Source organism: Stegastes partitus, unplaced genomic scaffold (assembly GCF_000690725.1).
Source record: "Stegastes partitus isolate 25-593 unplaced genomic scaffold, Stegastes_partitus-1.0.2 Scaffold358, whole genome shotgun sequence".
NCBI lineage: Eukaryota > Metazoa > Chordata > Actinopteri > Pomacentridae > Stegastes > Stegastes partitus.
The window spans coordinates 434,549-461,801 of NW_007578089.1; the positions used below are offsets into that span (position 1 = coordinate 434,549).

General features: G+C 43.8%; 1 protein-coding gene across 2 annotated transcripts in view; it reads left to right on the forward strand.

The window, feature by feature from the left end:
- LOC103359190 (ephrin type-B receptor 1-B) overlaps positions 1-27,253 on the forward strand; it is a 158,844-nt gene that overhangs the window by 123,614 nt on the left and 7,977 nt on the right. The window contains exons 7-13 of one of the 2 annotated variants that reach the window (XM_008284419.1): positions 4,650-4,812; positions 7,292-7,400; positions 8,428-8,492; positions 14,194-14,382; positions 15,393-15,640; positions 16,981-17,196; positions 26,255-26,404. In XM_008284419.1, the coding sequence (XP_008282641.1) occupies positions 4,650-4,812; positions 7,292-7,400; positions 8,428-8,492; positions 14,194-14,382; positions 15,393-15,640; positions 16,981-17,196; positions 26,255-26,404 (1,140 nt within the window). The remainder of the gene's footprint in view (positions 1-4,649; positions 4,813-7,291; positions 7,401-8,427; positions 8,493-14,193; positions 14,383-15,392; positions 15,641-16,980; positions 17,197-26,254; positions 26,405-27,253) is intronic. The other variant, XM_008284420.1, reaches the window with a different exon arrangement.

Genomic DNA, 27,253 nt, shown 5'->3' on the forward strand with positions numbered 1-27,253 from the left:
ATAGTTCCAGTAATAACATTCCCCAAACTACATAAATAAGTTGAAATGTTCCTCCTACAGTGGAAGTTGAAGCTGTAGTCGCATGAAGGAGGGAGTTGGTAATGACTCAAAAAGGCTGCATTTTTGGCAATCTTGCCTGAAAACTGCAGCGAAAGCTGAAGGCTGTTCTCTCAACAGGCCTCACTCCCTTCCTCAACCTACCTTCTTATTGCAGAGTAAGTGGTCCCAGGACCCTGTAAATTGGGAAGCGAGATTAAACGAGTTAAAGGTTTGCAGAGAAAAAGTGGAATCTCATGCTCTCTCCTTCTTTCAATTTTTCTCATACCCCCCTCTTTTTTTTTCCCCCTCCTCTCCTCTGGTTGCCTGAAAATTTGGGGAGGGTGGAAATAACTCAGCATAGAGGAGGTCAGGCCCTCCATTAAGGCTGGAGCAGAGCAGCCACCGGCTCTCGTTACTGATAGCTCTGTTGGTGTCAGAGAGAGGGTGTGTGCTTCTGTGTGCGGGTTCGCTTCAGCGTTTCTGCGCTGAGTGTCAGCAGCGGGTCAGGTGTATCCATTCTGGCTGACAGCGGCACTGTCATGCTAAAGGCTGAGAAATTTAAGAGCAAATGCAAGTTTCACACCGCATCGCAACTGACCGGAGCACCATCTGCATTTCTGACACCCTGAAATCTCCCTTGTACTTTACATACAATTAGCAATTCCTAAGAAGGCAAGCCAGGAGGAAGTATTTATTATTCTTTTCTTCTCTCGCTGCCAGTCTGCGGAGTCGACCACAACACTTTTGTCGACGCACACACACAGATGTTGTACAGACAAGTTCGGATTTTTAATGGAACCTGTGAAAAGCAGGACTTGCGCTCCCTCAGTCCCCCAGCGAGGGTATTCACATTTTCTCCTTCAGATTCTCTTCTTCTGTCCCTCTTTTGTTTGTCTCCCAAACTCGCTCGCTAAGGCCTTCTTGTAGGTCTCCAGGTGAATGGAATGCATACAAAGAGTCATCTCAAAAGGAGGAGGCTACAAAGAACAGGAAAAAATAACAAACTGAAGGAGGTGAAGCACATAATTTTCCCTTCAAATTTAGTGCAGATAAGACGATTCTTCTCGCTCGTCTCTTAGCGTGCTCATTAGTGTTAAAGTTGTGCAGAATCACAATGAAAGGGAAATATGTGCTTTTTTTTGTTGTTGCTGCTGTGTGGTAATTTGCTTTTACATTACTGTAGTTTCTTTAGTTTACTACATGATTACGAGACTATAGGGGGTTTACAATATTAGATTTCTCACTATTGTATCCCCCCTTCAATAATAATTACCATTTTCTTTTTAGATTAGAATTCATGAGGTAATGGCAATTATTTGCATTTGTTAATAAAACCCATCTAGTCTCTGAGATTTAAATTGTTAGCATATTACCCCCACTCCTCTTTTTTCACCTCGGGCAATGCATTTCCATCAGGAACATTAATGGGACTTTTTTTTTTTTCTTTTAATTTTCACTTTACAAACATAATATTAGAATGTTCTCCCTCATGCACCCCCCTCTTCTTTCCCTTTGTGTGCCCGTTATTTGCATGCATGCATGTGTGTGAGCCTGTGAAGAGGACACATGGTATCCCACCATGTTTGTCTTTGTGCCAAGTGGCCATGCTGTCCATTTTGGGTGGTTGGCTTTTTTTTTTTTCTTGAAAAATCGACACACAAACACCGACCCACACACATGTACACACATCAAGTGAAGTCAAGTCAAGTTAAGCTTTTTTATTTCAGTCTCCCAATATGACATATAATGTCTCAATGGCCTTTACGGTGCCGGCGAACGGTTTTGACTGAACTGAACTCACACAAATAAAACCTGGGGAAATAAAGCGGGGAAAATAGCAGAAAGTGGCAAAGAAGAACTCAACATCCCCTCGGCAGTTCACTGGCAGCACAATGGGCAATTGGGAGGGAATTGGCAATTGGAATACAAATGAAGTGAAACTTTTAACAGGGAAAAGCAAGTTTTGGACAGATTGCAATAAGATTCTAATTTTTCTGTAGAGTAAATCGAGCAAATGTAGCCAATCTTGTAAAATTAGTCTGACTGAATATGTCCAAATGCATCCAGTATCAATTCCTTTTGGGCTTTGACTCTCAAGTAGATACAGGATAGCTGGCTACCAAGGATCAAAGAGGATTTATTAAAGCTCCCCGAAGTAAATGCTGACCGTATGCACTTGCTTCACCATCCGTCAGGACATTGGAAGAAACTTGGATCAGGAATCAATGAATGATATTTATTAGGGAAGCCATTGTTGCAAAGTTTTTCCCTGTGATTTCGCTGAATGCCGCAGAGACCCAACTCCCCACAGCGCTGCCTGTCTGTCACCCCTGGCAATGCTTTTGATTGGCTGCTCCACCATCTGCCTTCCCACCTGCAACTCTGTCTTTATTTAGCAAGTTAGGGTGTGGTCCTCCTAATCCCCATTTGACTGGCAGCAGGAGCGGACCTCTCATGGCTGGAAGTCCCTCCTGGCATGGCCTTTTATTGGCTATCCCCTAACCTGCTGGAGTGCCAAATGCCAGCTCATTTTTAAGTGGCAGATGTGTGTGTGTGTGTGTGCGTGTGTGTCACATAATCCCCATTTGACAGGCAGCATGAAAGGGCCATTCCTCGCTGGTGCTCCCCCAAGGGATGCTCTCCCATTGGCGGTTTGCCATCTGTCTGCTCACCTGTCCTCCATTCACACTCAACAGATGGGGGTGTGGTTTTTGAGAAACTCAGGATGACTGATAGAAGAAATAGGCGAGCCTCGACCTCGAGCGGCCCGCACGCACTCAACCGTGTCTCAGACCAGATGAATAGGTGACTGTGGTTCCAGTCTCCCGGGTGGTGGGGTGGGTGGTGGTGGTGGGGCTTCTTGTGTTCTGCACCTCTTTCAAATGCACAAGCTGCTGCTTCAAAGTCAAGTTTCCATACGGATTGGTATGCAGTGCGGCGGAGAAGTGACTGTTTGCGTGATCTCATGAACAAAAGGTCTGCGAAATGATTAAACTCTCTAAACCAGTTACATCCAGCATCCCATTTATAAATATCCCTTTCCTCTCAGAGATAGAATGAAAGCCCGTTCGTGTGATGCTCTCTCCTATCCCGAGCCCAAACATTTGTCTTCATCAAGCCCAGAGTGTCCAATAAGAGTTAATGTGATTGCACACATCATTATGTGGGGGGGCAGATTTCATAGCTGTGTTTACCTCGTCAGCTCAATGACGGAGCAACCGGAATGATTCAATTACACCAATCAGATTGGATAATGATTTCGATGTGGGTTGCTTCTGCCTCGAGTTTCTTATCGCTTCCTGCCATCTTCTTCCATCCTCCTCCTCCCTCACTCCCTCTCTTCCCCCATCTTTTTTTTTTTTCCACGTCGCGCTGTTGCAGATTTTTTTATTTTATTTTTTTTTACCTTGTCTCCGAGCAGTATTGGAAGATGTAGTTCGGCATTAAACAATGGTGTGTTTACCAAGCTTTTAAAACAAAAGGCTACCTCTATTTACATTGTATTACTGACACAGGGAAATTTGCCCCTTCACTTTCAACTGCCCCCCTCCCCCTCCTCCTTCCCTCGCTACAGTTTGTCAGCATTTAGCTATCAGCAGCATGCAGTGGTGTGTGTAGTGTAGGTGCAGTCTTATTTTCTGGCTGTCATATTCACTCTGGGTTATGGGAAAGTGACAGGCCCAAGTCATTACTGATCCCCCCCCCACCACATAGCAGATACCTCCAGCGAGTCCCACACAGATTGCCTGACTGACTCTGCTGAGCCTGGGAAGAGAAAGACCGAGTTCAGGTGCCTTCATTCAGACCTCGATTTTACTCAATGGAAGGCAATGCATCCAAACACAAGCATGACCATGAATGCATCCATAGAATCACAGTGCATGATCATACATAAGATGAAATTCTGATCTGAATAGAAAAATTTAAAAAGAGCGTTGCGACAAACAGCCACACAACAACAGCGTTCCCATTGATGAAAAACAACAACAAACCTTCTGTGGGCGGACTTGGCCCGTTGTCATATTTTAAAAAAGCAACCTGCTTTAGACAACAGAAGTAGAGGATGCAATGTTCAAACTCCTTGCAGTAATTAAATTACCTCATAGAGCACATCTGAAGAGACAAATATGCAATGCTGTTTTATTACTGCTCACAAGTAGCTATTGCTCTTTGTAATTTGCAAGAAAGGATTTGCCTTTAATTACCATATTGTGTGGTACAGTATGAATGGGAGATGCCGCCGTGTGCTCGTGTGTGTGTTCTACTGTGAGCGTGCTCTCCGCGGTGTTGTGTATTTCAAGGACGGTGCCTTATTAAAACCTGGGAGAAAAACATATTACCGCTCTGTTTAATTCCGCCCTTACAACATAGACTTAAAGAGAGTTTCATTACCCTCAACTGTTTAGTCCTGTGTTTGTTGTTCGTCCTCTCCTCTGCTATCTTTCTGTATTCATTCTTTCCGTATCACTGATTTTGATTTCCTGTATATCTGGTTTGCAACAACTGCCTTAACTGATTTCCTCCCAATGTTTTCAAACTCTGGATTTTCTTCTACCTCTTCTCCGTAAGTTCTCCCTAACCTTCTCCCTGTGTTCATCGCTACTTTTCAGGACCACGCAGAGATTAACTCCACCATCCTGCGCAGCCAAACCAACACAGCCCGTGTGGAGGGCCTCAGGCCGGGTACAGTGTACGTGGTACAGGTGCGGGCGCGGACGGTGGCTGGCTTTGGCAAATACAGCAGCAAGATGTGCTTCCAAACCCTCACAGATGGTAAGGATCGCAGAGCCAGGAGAAACAGCTCTCTCTGCCTCTCCCCCTCCATCCTTCTCTGTCTTGTTTTTTTTTTTTCTTCTCTCTCTCTCTCGCTCACACATACAAACACACTAGCTCTCCCGCATCTCTTTGTGTTTGGTGTTGCATTATTATTAGTAGGTGAGATAGAGGAGAACCGTAATGTTTGATTGCACTTCTATTTCTACAGCTAAATTAATTTCCTTCACGGTCAGGTTCGAGTGTGTGTGGGTGCTTTGAATATGTAGGAAGCTGAGTGTCTTTTGTTTGTGCAACTAACTGTGCTTGATCCAAAATGCTTAGCTAATTGGTTTTTCACCCGGCCCTTCTGTTGCTGGAGAGCCGTCCCGGAATGCATAGCTGTGATTAGTAGTTGATGAGATAATTTTTTTTTTTTTTGCCGTGGGGGCCATGGGGTGGTTGGAGAGGGAAGGGGCTGGAAAGGGGCTTTAACACCTGGTGAACTGGCAAGGTTGTGGGACTATGTTCATTAATGTCAGTGCAAATAGGTGTCCATGTGTGTGCAGAGACATGCGGATGCTGGCATTGTGTGTCGCTCCTTGGTAGTCGTGCCAGCCAGTAACACTGGTGCTACAACTAACGCAGCATGATTCAGTCTGGATGGATTAAACATTCGACTGGATGAGTGTAACATTGTCGAGATTTGCCATTTCGCTGGATGTCTAGACCCGAGAAGTACACGTGGCCGTAGTTTGTGATCTATGGGAGACGGGAGCGACACTTCCACATTGTATCATCGCCAATAAAAGATGATAACAATGAATGAGATGGTGATGATCTTGAGGGAGGCGAAAATGGCAAGGCTAATAATGATGATGAAGTGGATCGTTGTGGCCTGCGCGGAGCAGATGTGGTGGCACAGTCATGGCCCCTTTTGCTCTCCCTCATGGTCACAAATTATCTTTCCCTCAAGTACATATGCATATGAGCCCCGTAGGAGCGTGCACGAGCGTGTGCGCGCGTGCACGCTTTCACGCTCGCTCACACAATCGCTGTTTACGGTTCATCTGCTGGCTTGCTGCCATCGCACGACATTCGTCAAGGCAATTAGCAGCAGACACTAGAGGACTGCCAACAATAACACCCACATCTCTACTTCCTGCCCCTCTACCAGTCTTTTCGCCTCCTCCCCCACCCCCCCCAAAAAAAAAACCCTGTCAAGCAGCTTCATTGCCTCACGAAGACGACACCTCGCCACCCGGTCTCTCCGTGTCGTTTTTTCAAAAAAACATATAATCCCTTTTGTCTCCCTGTCAGCACGTTTTCATACACCTCTACAAGATGTCCTTTTGCCACCTCTGGACACACAAACCTCACACAGGCTGGCGAGCAGTGGCGACTTGACTGACAGGCGTGATGAAAAACATGTGATTGGTCCGTCCGCTGGGTGACTGATGTCACAGTTTTCCAGTTCTCTAATAGGCTGAAGCCTTCGAAAAACGAGCTGATTGTAATAGGAGCCTATTTACCGCTGGAACAGGTAGCTGTGTGATTTCTGGCTGTCATGGAAAGCCACCATTCTCATACGGGGTGAAGGGGAGATTTATCGGGACCTCTCACACTTAATATACTTCAAAAGAGAACAGGAAGACTGCCTGGAAGCTTGAGTAGCTGGAACGGCATTCACACTGTTTGCTTGAAACGTACTTGATAAATGTGCAAGTTAAAAGAGTGAGCAATTCCTGTCACATTGAGTTTCCTCATATATCGCAGCTTTCACACTGCTCCGAAGATGCATTAGTTCTCCCTTTATCACTTTAATCCAATAGGCCCATTCTACACGGGGGATTGGATTTAGAAGCTGCTGATTTGCCTGCAGCATGCTAAATCGTGCATTGCTTTAACTACAGTGCTTGCTGGTGCCAAAGTCACGGAAAGACAGGCGCACAAAAAGATAACTGAGGATTCTGCTGTGTCGCATTTTTAGGCAGGCATTTAGGCTGTCCTCTGAACTACCAGCAGTCAGGCCTGGCTAACATAAAACATGTTTGGGCTGTGTGTGTGTGTGTGTGATTGGCAGTGGATGACTTCCTTTCAGCACCGCAGAAACAACATTCCAAGGTGCATTTTCTTGTCCACTCGTTTCTGACAGCTATGGCAACAAAGAAGGCCCCCCTCGCTCTTTCTCACCATCGGTTTTTATGCTCCTCTCTCGCTCCCCATCTTTCCCCCCCTGGTTTATCAAATACAGCCTGTCAGTCAGTCTTGCAAAAAGCTCACAGGATTTCAGTCAGCACCTCTCAGCAGACAGATCTATATGTTTTCTTTATCCATCAGTACACCCAGTCCGACCATTCTGCTCTGCCTTCTCTTTCTCCCTGTTTCTCCTTCCAAAACAAACACCTGCATGCATACTTCCAAATAAACACCGCCACGCTTCTTACGGCCTGCCTAAGCCGCTCTCAATGCCTGTCCGTCTTCTCTTTGTGTAATCCAGATGACTTCAAGTCTGAGCTGAGGGAACAGCTTCCTCTGATTGCGGGGTCGGCAGCAGCGGGAGTGGTCTTTATTGTTTCCCTCATCGCGATCTCCATCGTGTGCAGCAGGTAAACATTTTCATTTGCGCATACATGCAGAAAATGCTGTGAAGTTAGTGGCTAATTGGTACGTGTGTGCCGGAAAAAAATCAAATAAAATTAGCTTCTTTTCAGGCTACCGATGTTCTCAGAAGTACATAGGTGGCTGCTAATCTCATCAACTATTGCAAGCGTGCTTTCGGGGAGACTGCAGCGAAAATAGGAGATGGACACAGTAACATGAACACTGTTCTATTTAATACATTAGCTTTATTATATTTATTTTATTGTTATTATAATTTTATCTCTGACCTTATGTGACTACGTTGTGTCATTTTGCTATATTCATACATTACATCAAAGTCAAATTTCAACTATTTATCTTCAAGATTCATCTTAAATTCTGTTTTTTTTTACACTGAAACTATTACCCTATCGGTATATAGGTTATACTTTGACACGTATGCTGTGTAACCTGCATGTGTTATGTCGCATTTATTATAGGCACATACCCCATAACAGCGCCGTCCACAGTTTGATTAGTAAAAGCAAAAATGGCCAAAAACATTTTAAAAAACCCAATAGATTTGATTTAACGGAAAGCCACGTTGTCATATTTGAAATATAATATTCAATTCCATAGTGAACTTAGCAACTCCTACTTTGCCCCGTTAAGGCAATTTCATTTTGCAGCAGTTTGTCACATTGTCACATTCCTGTCTTGCTCCACTTTAGATATATGAAAGTCAAATTTTCTGCAGTGCTGTGTGCAAGTTTGAGCAAGTAAAGTGTTCATCAAATGGGCCGGGCTCTTTTGATGCCGAGGCAGAGGAGACAGATGAAAAGGAGAGAGATCCTATCAAGGTCTAATTAAAAATCAGCTCATTTTCATAAACTTCATTTGCCGTCGCTAACCTTCTGCAACTGATTCAATTTCAGCCACGTCATTTTGGGGCCATACAGAAAAACAGGAATAGTAAAAGGACCTTCTTTACTCTTTATTTCATCCTATCGTCTCTCTCTCTCTCTGCTTTATCAATATTCATCCCTCCCTTAGGAAACGAGCGTACACCAAGGAGGCGGTATACAGTGACAAGTTGCAACATTACAGCACGGGAAGAGGTGAGTTCTCTCTTATACGTACAGCTCATCTAAGCTAGTGTTTTTGGTTTTTCTTTGTCTCTATATCTGAAAAACTGCTTGCCAGATTTTGGTGACCATGTGGCTTCTCATAACTCCTGTACTGTTTCTGGATTTCATTCATCCTAATTTCTGTCGCAGCAGAACAATCTCTTTACTACTCATATCTACCGCTCTTAACTGTGCAACAAAATTCGATGGCGAGTGCACATTCTCTACAGTCAGCTCACTAGAAAGTCGCTGCCATTCACTCTCGTACAAATCCCAAATATCCCCAAGGATAACAGCACACACATCCATTTCTTCCCCCCCTCCTCCATCCTCCAGCCCTCTACTGCTGTCAAATCACTTTTAAATGTAAAGCATGTGTATAAAGCATTAGCGAAATGAAGGTGAGGCAAAACTGAAATTACGTCAAGTGGCAGGTGTCTGTGGATGTAAATGACACTTCTCTTCCTTTACACCGTGACATTGACTGACATCTTTTAGGAGCCTATGATAGCCATGATTGAGTCATGCTTTAAGCACTCCCTGGGCATCGACCGGTGAGGAATGTAGGCCTGGAGGGACACACATATAACCTCTGACAAAAAAAAAAAAAGACCCGCACACACACACACAAAAGACAGCGTATAAGTTTTGTACCTCAAACGAAAAGCCCTGTGTACTGCCGACCTAGCAGTCTGAAAAAGGGCTCACACAAGGGGATTGAGTTTTGTTGAGCCTGACACAGCAAAGTGTTTCAACACAGTTACTTTGTGTCACTGCTACAAGAGTGGCAGCCTGGGGCTCATTAAAACCGGTGTGGACAGAGAGAGTCAGTTTTGTCACAGGCTGCATTTGGGGAAGCCTAATGCAATTAACATAAGTCATGCAAATACACAAAAGATCAGAGACGTTTGCAGCCCTAATTGTCAAATAAGCAATTTGAAGTGGAGAGGAAATAAAACGCTGATAAGGGATCCTATTCATAGGTTTATTGCTTCAACCATCACAATGCCAACACTCATGAAGTTTTCCCCCCACCCCGCGATGCATTGTTTTCTTCTATTCTCTCAAGATTTGACTGACAGTTTTGTAATTACGGTATTCAATGCAACAATAAAATAGAAGCACTCGGCCAATTGTTTTGGGTGAACCTCCAAAAAAGATGCGTCGCCGGCTTTCACCCAGCTGTCTGTTGTTCCAGATGTTGCCACACGCATCTCATGACATCTCCTCATTTCCAGCCCACCTACAGCGAGATGCCGCTAATACTGTAGATTCAGTGGTGCAGCTGAGTGGTCATGGTTATGAAAATCAGACCTTTAACGGTACATCAGATGCTGGGTGTGACGTCATGACAAACAGCCCGGAACACACACACATTAGCTATGCTCCTGTGGCTTGGAGGGATCAGCTGCATTGAGTCACTTTTTTTGTAGTTTTTTTTTTTTTTGACTGTCCATTGCATTGTCAGAACAACAAGTGCTCATTACTGCAGTCGGTGGATTCAGAAAGTATTCGGATCCCTTATGAAAAAAATCAAAAGCAGCAATTTGTCATTCATGTAAGTATTCAAACCTTAAATTCAGAAGCAGAAGCCTCTTTGGCAGCAGCTACAGCTTCAAGTCTTCTAAGATAAGTCTTTACAAGCTTTACAAACCTGGATTTCGGCAGTTTATCCCATTCTTCTTGGCAGATCCTTTCCGGCGTTGTCAAAATGGATAGGAAGCATCTGCTAACTGTCATTTTCAGGTCATCCCGCAGATGTTGTACGGGGGTTAAAGTCTGGGCTTTGTCTGGACCAACCAAGGACAGTCAGAGACTTATTGCAAAACTTCTTTAGCATTGTCCTGGCTGTATGCTTTGAATCACTGTCATGATAAACGGTGAACCATCACCTTACTCTAAGGTCACTGCACTCTGAAGAAACCTTTTTCTTAATGACTTCCCTTTATTTGGTAGTTTTTTTTTTTCTTCCTTAAATTCTGGCCAATTAATGTCAGTGCCACAAAACAGATGCCCCATAGGTTGAACCGGCTACCGCCATGCTTCATCAGGGAGATGGTATTGGCCAGATCACAAGTGCCTGGTGTTTGCCAGACATATTGCTTGAATTTCTGCCCAAAGAGTTCAATTTGTGTCTTCAGAACCGAGAATATCTTCCCTCATGCTGTTAGAGTATTTGAAATATCACTTGGCGATCTCTAAGCAGCTGTCAAATGCATTTCACTCAGAGTGGCTTCTGTCCAGCCCCTCTACCATAAAGGCTATGATTGATGGAGTGCTCCTCAGATGGTTGCCCAACCAACAGGTTCTACCATCTCTGCAGAGAACCTCTGAGGTTCTGCCTGAGTGACCATCGGGGTCTTGGTCACCTCCCTGACTAATAACCTTCTCACTTGGTTACTCAGTTTTGCCTGACAGCCAGCTCTACGAAGAGTCATGGTGGTTCCAAATTTCTTCGATTTCACAATTATTAAGGCCACTTTTCTTCTGGGAGCACTCAGAGCTTTAGAAATGGTATTATACCCTTGTCTTGGTCTCTGCCTCTCCACAGTTTTATTGCAGAGATCTACACAGAGTTCATTAGACTTCATGGCTTGGTTTTTGTCCTGACATTCAGTGTAAATTGTAGGATCTTGTATACACAGGTGTGTGCCTTTGTAAACTATGTCCAGTTTGCCACTTCAAGCGGTTCTAGATCAATCTGGAATTTAAAAGTAGAGCCTATTTACTGCTGCAATACTTTCTGACTCCACTGTATTACACAAAGCTCAGGGCATCAGAGCATTTACACATTTTCCTCAGTACACTCATTCCCTTTTAGCTTTTTTTTCTCACATCCACAATTGGCCAACATGAGCTAATGAACAGAAATGTCTAAGTACAACATGTTTCATTTATGCCCTGATGTTTCTCTGCATATGACCACCAACACATTTTAAATCACTAATGTTCAAACTCTGATTGCTGCTTTGTAGCTGCAGATGTTGCTTGTGCTTCAGCATCTGGTGCTCATACTTAACAGGAATGGGATTGGAAATCCATTTAACAGAGCTGGTTATCGTCGGATGCCAAATATGTTTACACTTCAGTTTTTTCTTACCGCTGCATATTGCATTTATACATGCAAATTCTCAAGCTTAAGCAGAAACGCTAAGCATCTGTAGATTGTCGTGACATTAGTAATTGCCATTCATCATCCTTAACATGATGATATTTTAGAGTATAAAAATGGGTCAAACCCTTCATCACTGATCAGATTTTTTACTTTTCACAAATAGAAGAGTTGCAGAAGGCACCACATGCCTGATAAGCCCACACAAACATTTCACTGCCTTTGCCAATGTGACTGTTAATCCCATACAATATTTAGATCCCTTCTGTGATTTCCATACTAATAAGCCACAGTGTGTGTCTGACAAATGATTTTCTGACATCAAACGATGGATAATTAGTTTGTGTTTAGGAAGGAAACTCAACTCATTATATTCAGAGCCAGAGAATAGATTAGTGTGCATCTTAGACCGACATCAAATGGGAATGACTTCACTATAGGGATATGGTGTCCTGCAATTGTTTATGTTAATTTCATTTAAGTGCATAATCACATAAAACATATAGTTGCTGTATCCTGGAATTGCTAAATTACAAATGTAGTCGGGCAAAAACAATTAGAAGAAATGATGTTTCCTTGGTGAAAGGCTAATGTAAGAAAGAGTCCCTTTAACTTAAAAAGACAAGCATTTATGGAGCTACAGTTTCATCCTCCGACGTTGCTGTTTTTCTTTAGGCAATATGGAAATTCTGTGTAGTAAGACCAGTAATTTGATTGCACCCATTGCCAGTAATAGATTAATGTAAGCATTACTGCGGTGCAGTTGATTTGTGGATACATTAGGGCCGTTCAGTAAACGAGCAGGGCAGACTAATAGCAGGGTAAATGTCGGACATTGGTGAAAATAACATGGTTAAGTGTAGTGCAGTAAACAGTAAGTTACAACTGTGGTCAACTAAATGCTCTTAACTGTTTGGGCAATTGTTTGATCGGCTATTGACTTTCTTATGATTTACAACCGAAATCCAATATTTTTACCAATTCGTCAGTTTTCCCATTGAAGCATTATATGTGTGTTTGAGGGAGGTATATAATTATGGTATGTGTTATCTATACCCATGAGTCATTGTAGCAGCCGTGCAATCTTTCCCAACAGAGTTGTTGTTTTATACACTGGTGTAAAAATAGACCTGACTTTTGGATACATTTGCTTCATACACTCAGATGAAGAGCCTATGAAATATTAAAGCGGAGAATCTATTTTTTATCCAGTGGCCATAAAAAGATGAGTCCAGTTAACCAGAGCTGTACCAGAGGGATAGAGGGAGATAAACTGTTTGCATTTTAAATTATACATGAAAGTGGGCTCTGGACTCTGAATTAGAAAGTAATGGGTGTGTGTTTATTTGGAGGTATGCGAGCTTGAGACGTTGAGTGTATGTCGTCTCGTACGCTTGGCATCGTATACCCGTACGCTCCCCACAGAGTCCCGCCCAGTAGTACCGCTGAGTGAGCAGCTTGGCGACACTTGTAAATAGAACGGCTTTATGGAATGCAAAGCTGTAAACCCTCTGATGGATAAACTTAAATCGAGTCTGTATGGAATCTCTAATGAGCAATTACGCTCACACAGGCAGGGTTCAAAGCAATTAGTGTGGTAACTAGATTCAGCTTCTAGTCAAGAGCAAGGTGAGGCACCTTGATCCCAGGACTTCGGTCTCCCGAGACCCCTCTCCTCCCTCTGTGTGGCTTATGAAAATGACTAGGCACAAATTGACTTGATGGAGATGGGCTTATTCCAATCATGGCTGCCAAGCGTTTGAATAAACAGCTCTGAGAAAAGAGGGCTGCCCTTGGGTGTCACTGTAGAAATGATGATTTGACGTTTGGTTGCTCGCTGCCCGTCCTGTGGCAGAACATTGAATTTGTTTACAAGTGTTGTTCCCCCACCCATCCATCCCGTCGACGCAGAAAATCTGTCCTCCGTTTGCACACATCTCCAATGTGTGAACTAAGCTTACCTATTGCAGAAAGGCATAAAGAGCTAGTTGATAGCATAGTGGTTTTATCTCTTTATGAGCTCCTATAGGGAAAGGGCTGCAGGAAAATTGGTTCTACCACTATCAAAGGGAAGATACTGCTAGGGTAAGGGATAAAGGAGTAAAAAAAAAAAAAAAACAGCCTACATTTACTCTTTCTATATACTTTCATCTGTCCCTCTATCCCTTAATCTTTCTCTCTCTCTCTGTATATATTTTTTTTCTGGTCTGTTTCCCTCTTCCAAGTACTGAATCATCAAAGCACCATTTTGTCATCTGTCTGTACTCGTTACTGATGCTGTTCCTGTAATCATGCACCTATAGTATTTAATGCGTGCATTAGACGTTAATTTTCATTTACACGTTGTTGTGCTCTGGCCTGTGTCTGATGAGGACCATAGAGCAAATGGAGGTATCATCATTTGCCCCTGTTAAGCGCCTGTAGTAATTGTAAGTAATACTGTGTCACACTGTGATTTAAGCTATAACTTGAAGGGCAATTGCATTCATCACCCATTAACTCAAGACATTACCCAAAGCAAAAAAAAAACACAACAGTCTCTTCTTCTGGGAAGCTCACTGAGCACTTTGGTTGTTCTAGAACTCTCTTTGCGAGCCGACATGTCTAATTGCCCCTCCCCACTGGGCTGCCCGACCCACTTCTCAGGCTCCCCGGGAATGAAGATCTACATTGACCCCTTCACCTACGAGGACCCCAACGAAGCAGTACGAGAATTCGCCAAGGAGATCGACGTCTCCACTGTCAAAATAGAAGAGGTCATCGGTGCAGGTAGGTGTTGTTCAACAAGCTGTGCGTTTTATGTGCGCGGTGTGAATGTGGGTATGTGTCTGTGGTGCAAACAGGTTTTAGCCTGAATCTGTTCAAGGTCATAAAGCCCAGCCCTTTTGGCAGCCACATCAAATGGGAACATGTCAAGGGCCTGTGTCAAGTGCACTAGCAGTATATAGGCCAGCTACCAAGGGACCTAATGGCATTAGAAATAACTCAAGCCTTTCAGCCTATCCCCTGTGCTCTGTTTTTGGATCACGGTGGTGTTGCTCTGAACGTGTTTTACCTTGCATCATCCCCTTTTTGTTTACTTTACATGTAAAATAGGTACATTTTGTTCTCTGCCACTGTTTCAAAATGATCTCTTGTGTATTGTTAAAACGTCTATTAAAATGACGAACAGGTAATTAGGGGCCGATCGCTTTGAAGTAAATCCTGAGCAACTCGGCGCTTAAATAGATTCAGCTGTAGTAAGTCCCCGTGTCTCGAACACGTCCCCTTGCTTTGGACCGGACACATCATTTTTCCAGCCAGGAGGACATGCTGACACCATATGTGTTGGATCATACAGAGGCTAAAATACCCCTGGTAATGCGACTGGGCCTGGAATAGCTCTTGAACACTGGCCTACTCAGCAAGCTAGGTGTGAGGAAGTGACAGAGATAGGATGGGGGTAAGGATGCAGGGGGACTAACTAATTAAAGATTTCCGTTTTTGTTGATTTCACTGTGTGGCGCCTCTGCACGACACCAAGGTGGTGATAATTAATCAAATGGGTTCCAGATATTTACCAGATCGCGTTTACCTGTTATTCTTTGATTGGGGAATAGGAAGGCACTTGGCAGTCTTTTAGGACAGATGACTTGCTGTGAGTCAAAGGAGCCACACTGAAAGAGACTCTACCAAATAAATGAAGAGATTTACGTCTGATCAGCTCTATTAAGCTTTTGCCTGATCACGTCTGAGTAGATTTTTTTGAAAGTAAAAACACTGCGCGCCCGTGTTTCTAGGTGAATTCGGGGAGGTGTACAAGGGTCGCTTGAAGCTGCCTGGCAAGAGGGAGATCTACGTGGCCATCAAGACCCTGAAGGCCGGCTATGTGGAGAAGCAGAGGCGGGACTTCCTGTCTGAGGCGTCAATCATGGGCCAGTTCGACCACCCAAACATCATCCGCCTGGAGGGCGTAGTCACGAAGAGCCGTCCAGTCATGATCGTCACAGAGTTTATGGAGAACGGCGCCCTGGACTCCTTCCTCAGGGTGAGTGATTTTTACGTCATGCAAAAGTTGCAACGGCTACATCCAAAGTCGTATGTGGGAGTCGAATGGAAACTTTAGCTTTATGAGACTGAGAAGCAAATTGGAAGTAAATTGTTAAGCAATCACAGAAAAAGGAGCTGGTGCCAAGAATCCCTCCTAATACAAATTGGAATGAGCCTTCTTAATCTATCCGGTGCCAATGGAGAATTTGTTTCATGACAATGTACATGATTTCAATCATTCTTAATTTGAAAATTTCCACACTAGCTAGCCTTATCAGACTTTAATTTCTCTATAATGCCTGGAGCTATTAATGGACTCTTCACTCTTTCTTTTATAGTCATGATTGAGCGGACATTGAACTTAATCAATATTCAGCTCGCTTTTTTTTTTTTTTTTTTTTCCCTCCTTCAATCTCATGGATTGGTGTTCTATTCCACTTTGATCTAGGGTGGGTTTAAATGGGCTCTTTGAAGTTGGCTTTGCTAACCGCCACATCCGACTTGTGTTTCCATCGATCTCTCTTACCCTCTTATTTGTTACTGTGTTTCGGGGGTTCAAAGCTTGCTCTTCAGAGCATTCACACAGGGGTAGGAGCACCATGCGTGGATGCTAAAGAGATGGATGCCTGTATGCCCGAATTGAACAATGTTTTAACACCTACAATGAGCGAGATTGACTTTGGGAATCCATTTTGCTTATCTAATACAAGTATGCCTTTCCTCTGGACATTAAGAGGATTAGGAAAAAGGCAAGAAAGGAACTCGCTGTGTTGATTTTGTGATGGCAAAGGGTAATCAGCAAACAATTCCAAACAAGCGATCAACGGGAAAAATAAAATCTAACTCAAAATAAGGGAACATAATTGCCTCTGAGATAGTTTGTCACTTACGTAGGTGTAGGTGCGACAACATATCTTGTCCCCTTGTCTCCGATGCGCGTGGTACCCTCTGGCTGGGTAATAATTACATGCTGCAAGGCTTTTCTAAATCCGAAGAAGAGGAGGAGAATCCCACTGAGAAGCCTCGATGTCAACCGAATTTGTGAAGGCTGCATGTAGTCTATATAATACATCAGAAAATAGTGCAAACGTGTAATTTGTTTTTGCACTGATATTTCTTGATAGAGAATCAGATTCAAACAGCAGAAATTAAACCGAGCCTGAAATTTTTAGTCAACACAGTGTCAGTGACTCAGTGAAGAACCAACATAATTTGTTCATTAGGACTAAAGCGGTTGTGTTAGAATTAGCTGAACTCTCTCCATCCTTTAGTTATGCAGATTTATGTTAATCACGGCAAAGATAGTATCTTAATAACCCTTTTCCCTCTGTCTTCCAGCAAAATGACGGTCAGTTCACAGTGATCCAGTTGGTGGGAATGATGCGCGGGATCTCAGCGGGGATGAAATACCTCTCAGAGATGAACTACGTCCATCGTGACCTGGCAGCGCGAAACATCCTCGTCAACAGCAACTTGGTGTGCAAAGTGTCCGACTTCGGCCTGTCGCGCTACCTACAGGATGACACCTCTGATCCCAGCTACACCAGCTCTCTGGTGAGTACTTGTGATGCTCATCTTTTGCTTTGCGTGAATGCCATCCGTAATCTCTTTCATTCATTTACTGGTTGTCTGTGTATAATTCAAAGGGTTTTTACTGACATACGCAGCAATCGAAAAACATCCTCTAACATCACCTGTCAGTCTAATAAGTTTTGACGCTGACTCTCTCTGATTCTTTTTGAAGGTCTTAGAAACCTTTCACCTTTTCAATGCCTTTCATTTTATATGAGCTGTCACTCTCTTCTTCCTCATCCTCCTTCCTCCTCTTCCCTATACTCTGCAAGTCACGGACCGGAGGTCTGTCACATCTTCATTAGTGTGGAGACAAGCCTCCTCTGGGAAGGCTCCTCTCTCGTTGGCATGCCCAGAGTGCAGAGAAACCAAAGGGCATTGCAGCCTCTCAAACTGACATCTCCCACCCCACGCTCTCCCTCCCTCCCCTCTTTCACTCCTCATTCATTATTACTGGGGCATCATGGGAGGCTTTGGCTCCTCATTAACTCCTCCACGCTACAGATCTGTAATTATTAGCAGCCATCGTTAGTTCATCTTCTGCCTCTCCTCTTCCTAATTCAAAACACACTTTTACACCCTCGCAAACACACGGCGCAGGTCATTAGGACTCCCGACATGCCTCAGGTTGTGTGTGTGGGTTTATGTGAGCGTCCGTATGTGTTTGTGAGCGTATAAGCGACGGCGTGTACACGCACGGGCAGGCGTGAGTGTGCACGCTCGGATTCGTGCGTGTGTCTAGATCAGCTCATGGTCTGTGCTTTAAGACTTGGCCGTAAATTAGTTATTTTTACTGCTCGTGCTCCATGTGTCGCTGCCCGCATTTTGTAAACAGCGAGGTGCTCTGCGGGCACGATCGGCCAACACAGGATAAAGAGCGCGACCCCGTTTCATTTAACCTATAAGTAGATTAGAAGCTGATTTACAATAACCATGAATTTCTTTTGTATTACTTTTTATTTTAGCTTTTATTTCCCCGAGCCATGTCCTGTAGTTCACCTATCCACTTCTTATTTTGAGCCTCCAGTGGCCCAACTCAAGCCTTCCTAACATAGTTACCTGAGAACAGAGATTTTTTACTTGTTTCATAAAACCGCCTTGGGGTCTCTGTCTGAAAATTATTCATTGTATACAATGTGAATGTACAGCTTTGTGGTAGAACAGTATATATTATGAATAAATATGAATACAATCTGAATACATTACACTATAAAAAGGGACCTATTTTAAGACCAGCTTCAGAGGTATTTCAACAAATGCAAAACTTGAGATCAAAAGCATGCAGTCAAATAGCCTGTGAGTCAGTTCTTACCCAGGTATGAGAGGAGAGTTCCCGAAATAATTTGTCTTTATCCAAATGTAGGTGAAAAAAACAAAACAATGATACAAAACACTAGATGTGTTTCTCAGTTTTCATTTCTCCTTTTGTGGCTGAGCTTAGGTAGAAACTACTTTCCTAGAGATTTTTGTTCTGTGTATAAAAAAAAAACAACACACTGGCACAACATATAGTGCAATTACGTGGTGAGCTACCAGTTGGCAGGAGGCGGTTGCCCAGGTGTGAACAGTATCAGTGTCATGGTAGCCAAAGGGGACAGGAGTTTACATTGGTGTGACTGAAAGCTAATTGCTCCCCAATAATAGCTTGATTTGTATCCTTGACCCCTGTGGCTAAATCTTGCTGAATGGATATTATTTCTCAACAAAGAGGAGCAGCACCTCTGTTGTCGGCGCCGCTGAGCCTGCTAATAAAACAGGGTGTACAAGGTGGGGATTGGATTATAGATTGCGGTCGGTATTTTGATGTTGTTTAATGCAAACTCTCCAAAGTCTCCTTGAGGGCATTATCTGGAGAGTTCACAAAGCAGGTGAGTTTTGAAGTCTGGACCTGGGGAACTGTTTTGAACACACTCAGATTTTTTCAATGGTGTGTTTTTCACTGATAGAGATTTTAAAACAAGCACATCAAAGCTTTGGCTGTGCTTCACTTTCATACTGAGCACTGCGTTATTATCATAAGCTTACAGATGAAATCTTCAGTTTGCTAACTATTTTTTGTCGTCAAATCAGGAGAGCGGTTTTATTTACATCCCACCACCTGCTGAGAGGCATATTCCATCAATACGAGAGTTAAGTTTTTAAATTACAGTACATGGAATCTGCTAACAGTTTGTGGGCCGTTTATAAAGACTTAACTGATGCTGACACACACTTTGATGTCTTCATGATCCGACTCACCTTGTATTCTGCGCACAACATGCACACAACAATCATTGGGGGAAGTTGGGGTCCGTAGGTCCTGCACAGGTCCAACGGGGTTCTATTTTGTAATTAAACTATGCATGGTTCGTGTCCTTCACTCCATGACCCCTTTGGTTATGACCTGATGCTAACCAATCAGCGAGCAAGGCTGGCATCGCAGACAAGGCCGATGGAATCGGGGGAATTAAATTGCACTGACAGGTAGTGATTTACATCGCCACCGACCTCCTCCTCCAGCAAATTAATCACCTCTTTCCCTCCGCTGCTTTTCTAATTTTTGCCTGCAATTCTAGACACACCAATTACAGAGCCTGTGGTGTGATGCTGGATGTATGGTTGGGAGGACATGCTGGTAATTGTGTTAACCCCGGATGTGGGTTCGCTCTAGAGCAATGTTGTGGAGTTTCAGACAGAAGGAGGCTGTCCTCCCTCTCTGTTGGCTGCTCACCAAAGTCATGATTAATTAGGCTCACAGGACAATACTTGAACTGCATTGGTCTTGCTAAGGTGATATCTGTTAATTAATTTAAAGACTTTAAAGGCTGTGTGTTTCAATGCAGCCCTGGCTTTCTTGTATTTGCACTTGCTCCACTGCTTGATCACATATAGTTGGTTGCGTGACTTAAAAAGTAACCCTGGGTGGTGGGATGTGAGTGACCCTGCTTACCTGCTGAAGGAGCCGATTGATTTTTGAACAAACCAGAAAAGCTTTCACATTACTCTGTTCATCCACCAATCCATCTATCAAAGGAGGTATCGGTCCATGCATCCATTCATCTTTTTTTTTCTTTCTCATTTTTCTCGCACTTCTTTTTTATTTTAAGGCTTTTCCTGGATAAAGGTGCATCGGAATTACATACCCGGTGTAGAAGTGATGAATGACAGTTGTTGGTGGTGACGGGTCATGCACTGTTCTGCACTTTGTGTTTATAAGTGAGTGAAAGGCAAAGATCGCCGCACGGTCGCTGGGGTTTTAATGCACAGTTTGTGGCAAAGATATGAGTACAAGCGGTGGATGGCAAGTGTATATGTGTGTGTGTGGACATGTTTCTTAAAGCTGGTGCGTAAGTATAGCGTGTCAAGCCTATAACAGCTTAGACAAGTGGTGTTACCCTTTCTATTGAGGGTTCATGCCCACGGGGCAACAGTGGGGAGGGCAGGTATGGGTCAGGAATTTCTGCTTGTGCCTCAGCTGTTGACGGGGAAAAGCTGTCACCGGCTTACGTGTCACGCGATGTAGACTGTATGTTGTGACTAAGTGGGCAAGTATGTGGTTAGAGGTGTGTGTTTGTGCCGCTCTCCCGGGTCCACACCTACAGTATACGTCCCCCAGGTGTCCGTGTGTTTTTGTGTGTGTGTGTGTGTGTGTTTGCTTGTGTCATTGAGGCTGAGGGAGGTTGAAAGGCGAGGTCACGCAGAGCCAGTAACAAAGCTCATCCGTCAAATCCCTGTGACCTGAGTGACATTCTCTCAGCTCCGCTCCAGTGCTCACACTATGTGGACAGCGCTGTTGTTTCTGTCATTTGTCTGTTTTCTATTTGCATCCTTTCCCACTCTCGCTGGCTTCAGGCCCATGCACTTTTTTTTCTCTCCTTTTTTTTTGGCTTGTCTATTCAACTTGTCGTGAAATATTTATGCACTAGGAGTTCAGGGGACAGAGTCTCTGAGTAAACAAGCAGAGAAATGGGAACGTGTCCATATGGTCCAGGCCAAAAGCAGACAAAGGCACTTTCTTTTGGATTTTTTTATTTAATTTTTTTTGTTCACATGCAGCAAATTTTAAATGCATAATTCCTCTCCATATTTCTCCATGATGCTGGTCCCACCTTCCTGCTTTTCTTTTTTGCTTGTATGGCACGTACAATCGCACCTATACCAAACATCGAGATGCCGGGCGCTTATTTCATCTGCAAGAGCATGTTGAGAGGTTCACGCTTTCCTGCACAGATCCCATACCTCTTCACCCCCACAAGTGTGAGTCACCAGTGCAGTGACAAGCCTGATCCCCAACTGACTTCCCACCTCAGTGTCTTGCCAAGCAGCCAAGCACCGCTACTTGGAATGGAACCAGTCACACGCAACAAAATCCTAAATATCCCACTCTGCTCCGCTGGTTTGTTTTTTCCCATCTCTTGGTTTTGTGTTTGAAACTAATTAAGATATTTACTGGCTGAATGGAAATAAATGTCTACGTGGAGGAGGTGCACTTTTCTGAAAACAATAAAGATGCATGATCCATACCAGGTCTGTGCATCAAAGAGGGAGCAGCCATCCAAGGCGTTCTACCGTGATTTATACCTTCTGTCATGTTTGCCAGAGTCACTATAAGGTGGGCATTGATTCGCCATCTGTGGCTGTTTGACTGCATTTGCATCTGAGCAGGATTCACAATGAAGCGTGTCCTGCTCCTCACGAAATCCTGCTCAGTAAATCAGCCAAAGATAAACCTCGTTGTCTGTTGGTAAACCTGTGTGTCCATAAAAGCACTCCGCTGCAGACTGCAGAGTCATAAAAGGGAGATTGAATGTGCTGATTGATCAAAGCAGCAACTTCAAAATAAGATTTTTTTTTTTTTTCATCTTCAAAATAAAAGCACTAACATGACCTACAGGGTTTTGTTTTTTAAATATTGGTCTCGGGGGTTTCATAAGGGAAAGGGAAAATCAGGGACATTCAAGTTTTTGCCTCAGATGAATCTTCTTAGTCATGTTTTGAAGCAGTGGATCCTTGATTTCAGGCTGAGATAAGTCAGTGAAGACTTCTCATTTTTGCGTGCGAGCTTCGATTTTGCCGGCTTACGGAACAGCTGTCGCTTAGTGATTTTACCAGCTGTATGCAACAAAGATAACTCCACGAGTTAAAGCTGAACTGAGAATAAAAGAAATTAAAGTGTCGAAACAGTCAGAAAGGAGTATGCATTTATGTATTATTTATTTCTAATGCAAGCGTTGGGACTTATGTGCTTTCTATAGCTTGTAAGTTATAAAGAAAATAAAACCTCGCTATCAAGCTTCACTTAATTATTTAAATAGTGCAATATGGTTTTCCTTCTCGGTCCACTGAGGAGCTGGTTACTGTAACCTGACTGGATTTCGGTTTCTTGCCACAATTATTTTTGAAACAGGATCAGAACGGTACAGAAGGAATGGGCAGAAGGTTCCTGGCAACGTGAGGCATCGCTTTTTCAGAAGTGGAGCAATTAAAGTAGGCTATTCTAGGTGTATGATATTTTTTGTTCCCCTCCGTTATCTCCCAGCGCAGCGCTTTGTGCCGAGATTTCGGAATTCCTTTGTCAATTAAATCGAAAAACGAAGTTCCTACCTGACTTTTAGGGATCTTTGGAACAGTCTAAAAATTGTTCCCCTCAAATTTTGCAGTGGCGAAAGTGCAGCGTCCTTCTCTCGTTCCCATGGGTGTCTAAGAAACCAACATCTCTGTCACCAACCCACTTTCTTTTCTTCTTTTTTTGTCCCCCTCCCTTGTTCTATTTTTCTCCCCATACCTCTGTGTCACTCTTCCACCTCTCTCTCTCTTTCCATTCCTTCACTCTCTTTCTCATTCTGTTTGGGCAGACATCCAGGGCAGATTGTTGCTCTCAGGATTTCATTAAAACGATGTTGATGGAGCACTCTCCACAGCCTAAGTAAATGTGCTCAAGTCCATTTGAGTGTGCATTGTTTGGAAATGGATTACTGAAGTTGGAGGACTAAAGGCACGGTAGGAGAGAGAAAAAAAAGTACAGGGAGAGAGAGAGAGATCTACATATTTGACTTCCAGATGAAGGAGAAAGTTTATTTGGAATCTCTAAATAGCTTCTGTGAAGTGAAAAAGCTGAGTCAAAACACGATGAAATGCTGGACTCTTTTTTGTCTTTTCTCCTTCCAATTACACTAAGATTATCTGGGACATTGCTGCATGTTAGTGACTTCTGTTCATTGTGCCGTGACAGGTATATGTGTTGTAGAGTTTACTTCATTCTGTCAGTGACAGTGTACATGAAGTTATCTGGCACATTGGTGGATTCATAGCTCAAGCTGCCGCCAAGACATGACAGGTGTTTCATATCCTGGCTATGTGTATCGGTGTCGACACACAAGCATGCACATTACCGAGCCGAGGGACCATAACAGACACCGGTAAGCGCACGCGTTACTTGACCAGCGTATGTTTATCCTTCATCTCGAACCGACTTGTCAGTTGTTTCACCGCGACGCCTCTTCACCTGACATTCCAGGCACATCTTTCCTTTTACAGACACACTTCAGACGTATCACAGCCTGTCACAACCTGTCACAGGCGGCCACAACCAGGTGGAACCAGTCGCGTACTGTAATCCCACTTTGGTGACAGAAGGAATGACAGCGCGCTTTCCCTGCACGAGATGGGAATTCTGTGTGTGTTGTCCGCAAGCATTGAGTGGAAAGTAAAGAAAAATGTCACTACATTTTGCAAATAAGCCAAAAAAAAACTACGGCAAGGTATCTTTGTGGCGCATTTATTTCACGTATCCATGCCCTCAGGAGCGCTCGCTTTTTCTTCGTAGTGCCAAAACATATCAACCAGAAAATATTCCCTTCCAATATCACTGGAAAATCAGGCACTGTTTTATTTATTATCAAGAGGGAGGGCTTTGTAAAGTATCACTATTAAAGCTCACTCCTCTCAAGGCCTATACGTCGTGCTGCAGCTGCGGTGGCCGTGCTCGTGCTCTGGCTCGTCTACACAGATTCTGAGTTAACTGTCCAAGATAATAGGAGTGTGTAAATTCTGCTTCGGGGGCAATATTTCACTTCAAGGCAAAAACAGAAAGCAGCTTGTTCCCTTTTTCAGTAGCCAGCACAATATACCATATCCAAAAAAAAAAAAAAAGCTCTCCCCGTGCTCCGAGGCTTTGCGAAGCACTTGTGCTTTTGTGTTGACATTAGGTCCATTTTAATTCCCATCATCACTTCTGCGACCCCCCAACTCGTTCCCCGTGGTATTAATGCTCTTTCTACTGTGAGAGAAAAAAAAAAAAAAAAAAGAGCTCCATTGCTTTTTATTATGTTTTTTGCCTCCTTCCCTGTATGCACGAGCTGTTCAGCACTTCATGTTATTAAAGCAGGATTTTGGCAGAGCTATCATTGGCCCACAGCAGTAATTACGAAGGGTTTGCATAGCTGCCTCTGACTCACTCGCCTTGAAAATGTTATTACTAAAGTCTGTCTCATTGGAGGCGCATGGGGAGCTCCTTGGGAAGCTTGTGTCTTTGCTCAGGCCATTCCAGCGACACTCAGCTCATATCCCAACAGGGTCCCGGGGCATGAGACCAGATGTACAAAGCGAGGAGTAAGCAAGTAATGACAAAGAGGATGTAATAGGCAGCGTTTTGCTTGGAGCAGCTATTTTTTTTTCACTCTCTCTCTCTTTCTTTATGTTATTCTGTGTTTGTTTCTTCATTTTTCATTTTATGTATGTTCAGCCAGACAAAATAATTGACATGAAGCATTGCCCCTGAGAGCATGACAGACAAAGAAGAAGGGGGGACTGGTCATTTCATATTTTTTTCGTAGGGAAGATATTTGTACTTGTATCTGTGTAGTTTCATTGCCCTCAGACAAAAGAAAGGGCGAAAGAAAGTGTTCCGGGGTCTCAGTTTAGATGAAACGATTCTGATATGAACTAGTGTGAGATATGAGAAAAGCACTGAAGTCAGCGGGGCTTATATAGCCTTTATTCAACTATTGATCTCTTCCTCTCTGTATTTCAGTCTTGTTCTCTCATTTTCTCTGTCTGTCACTGGCTCACACTACCACACGCTGAACCGTCGCCTAATTCCTTTAAGGCCTCGTGTCTTTTCTCTGTACCGCCTAGACGTCCTCAGTGAGAGAGAGAAAGTGTTGCCTCTGTGTCCTGACAGCAAGTCTCCATTTAGTGTCAGAGGTTAAACCTCTCTTTGGGGTCAGCAACCTGTGCATGGTCAAACCCTTAAGAGGTGCTTATTATAAAGGTCGGCCTCTCCACCTCTGCAGCACCACAAAGCACTGACCTGTGTTGCATAATAACAATACACAAGTGCACATAGTTATGCACAAGCAAATCTGTTTATGATCGCTCTTGTCCAGCATTTCAAGCACATTTTCTGTATCTTATTCTCCTGTCTCAGCACACAGGGACCAGTGTGGTTTGTGTAGGTTTCTCCTGGGTTTGTTTCCAGTGGTGGCTTATCTGCAAATGCTCAGGTTCAGCTAATTGGCATTATTAAACTGCTAGCAAGCTCAACTCCGATATAAGCGGAGGTGCTGCGGAGGGGAACAGTCGGGGATTCATGTGTCTGTTTGTGTGCACGCAGCATCGTGTCTTTCTGTGCCTGTGCATATGTTGCTAACTTTGTCTGTATATGGGTATGTGTGTGTATGCGCGAGTGTGTGGAATTTTAAACAAGCGGCTGTCAATTTCAATCAACAGGGCGCATGGCATGCCTGAGGCCCAGGTAGCCCAATTACAGGCAGACACGCTCGACGTACGAGCAGAAGCCCAGGCCTATCTTCCTTTATTCAAACAGAGCTGTGGGAGAGGAGGCACTAAATGTAATGTCGGTCGATGACTGTTGGGAGCAGCTCCTGAGACGGAGGCGGAATCTTGTGTATGTTTTGGCTGCTGGTGGTTTGATACTCTGGGTGAACGAGGAAATAAAGAGTCGGAGGGACGGAGCTGAGAAGTGTTGCGGTGCTCGGAGTAACTGAACCGACTTTAATGTGCTGCATTTCTCATTTCATTTCTTTTTTTTCCCCTTTAGGGTGGGAAGATCCCAGTGAGGTGGACGGCACCAGAGGCCATCGCTTACAGAAAGTTCACCTCGGCCAGTGACGTGTGGAGCTACGGCATCGTCATGTGGGAGGTGATGTCATTTGGAGAGAGGCCTTACTGGGACATGTCCAACCAGGATGTAAGTTCTTGTAAACATCAAGAGGCCGTAAACGTATATAATTACCATCTTAATGTGATGCATTTCCTTTTGAAGCAGGATGTCAAGGCAGGATATTAGACCGTGAGCGATCTCTGGGCTGTCAATCATGGAGAAAAAGGCAGTTTTATTTGATAGGACAGGGAGGTGTAATAAAAAACTCTTGGATTGGTGTCAACACTGAAGATAGACCTTTTTTTTTATATAGCATTTTTCAGGATGTCCAAGTTCCCATTTCAGGAGAACTTTAAGAAAGATCATAAAAAACTTGGGGTTTTATCATTTTTCTCAACTTCTGTGGAGTAAAAATAAATAAGTTTGAATCGGAATAAACAGCCTCATTAAATAGAGCGGCCATTTCCGTACAGATGCGCTTATACTGCATTCACCCCCATAGATACACAATCAAGGATAACTCATAAGAGAGGAAGCTGTAATAAATCACATATTTTTTTTATCAGCTCCCATCTCGTAGCATCATGGCTGAAGATGTCCTTGACTCTGACTTTGAAAGCAGACTTATTATGGGCACAGTCTCACACTATCCCCCCTTTCCTTCCTGGCCAACTTTTGAGAGCAATGAATGATTGCTGAGAGCTCTGCTTTGTTCCCCATGTCCGCTTGGACAAGGTCCACACTCACAGGCACCAACACAAACACACACAACCGTTGGATATAGTCCCATAGTATGAGGTCTCTCTCCCTGAGCTCCCTTAGTGAGACGACTAGCCAACCATCAGGCCTCTATGGACCTCACTCCACAAGGACTGTCCAACCAAGCAGATGTTGCCTCAGTGGGCCAGCAGCAAACACTGCCTGGTGGGACTGGCA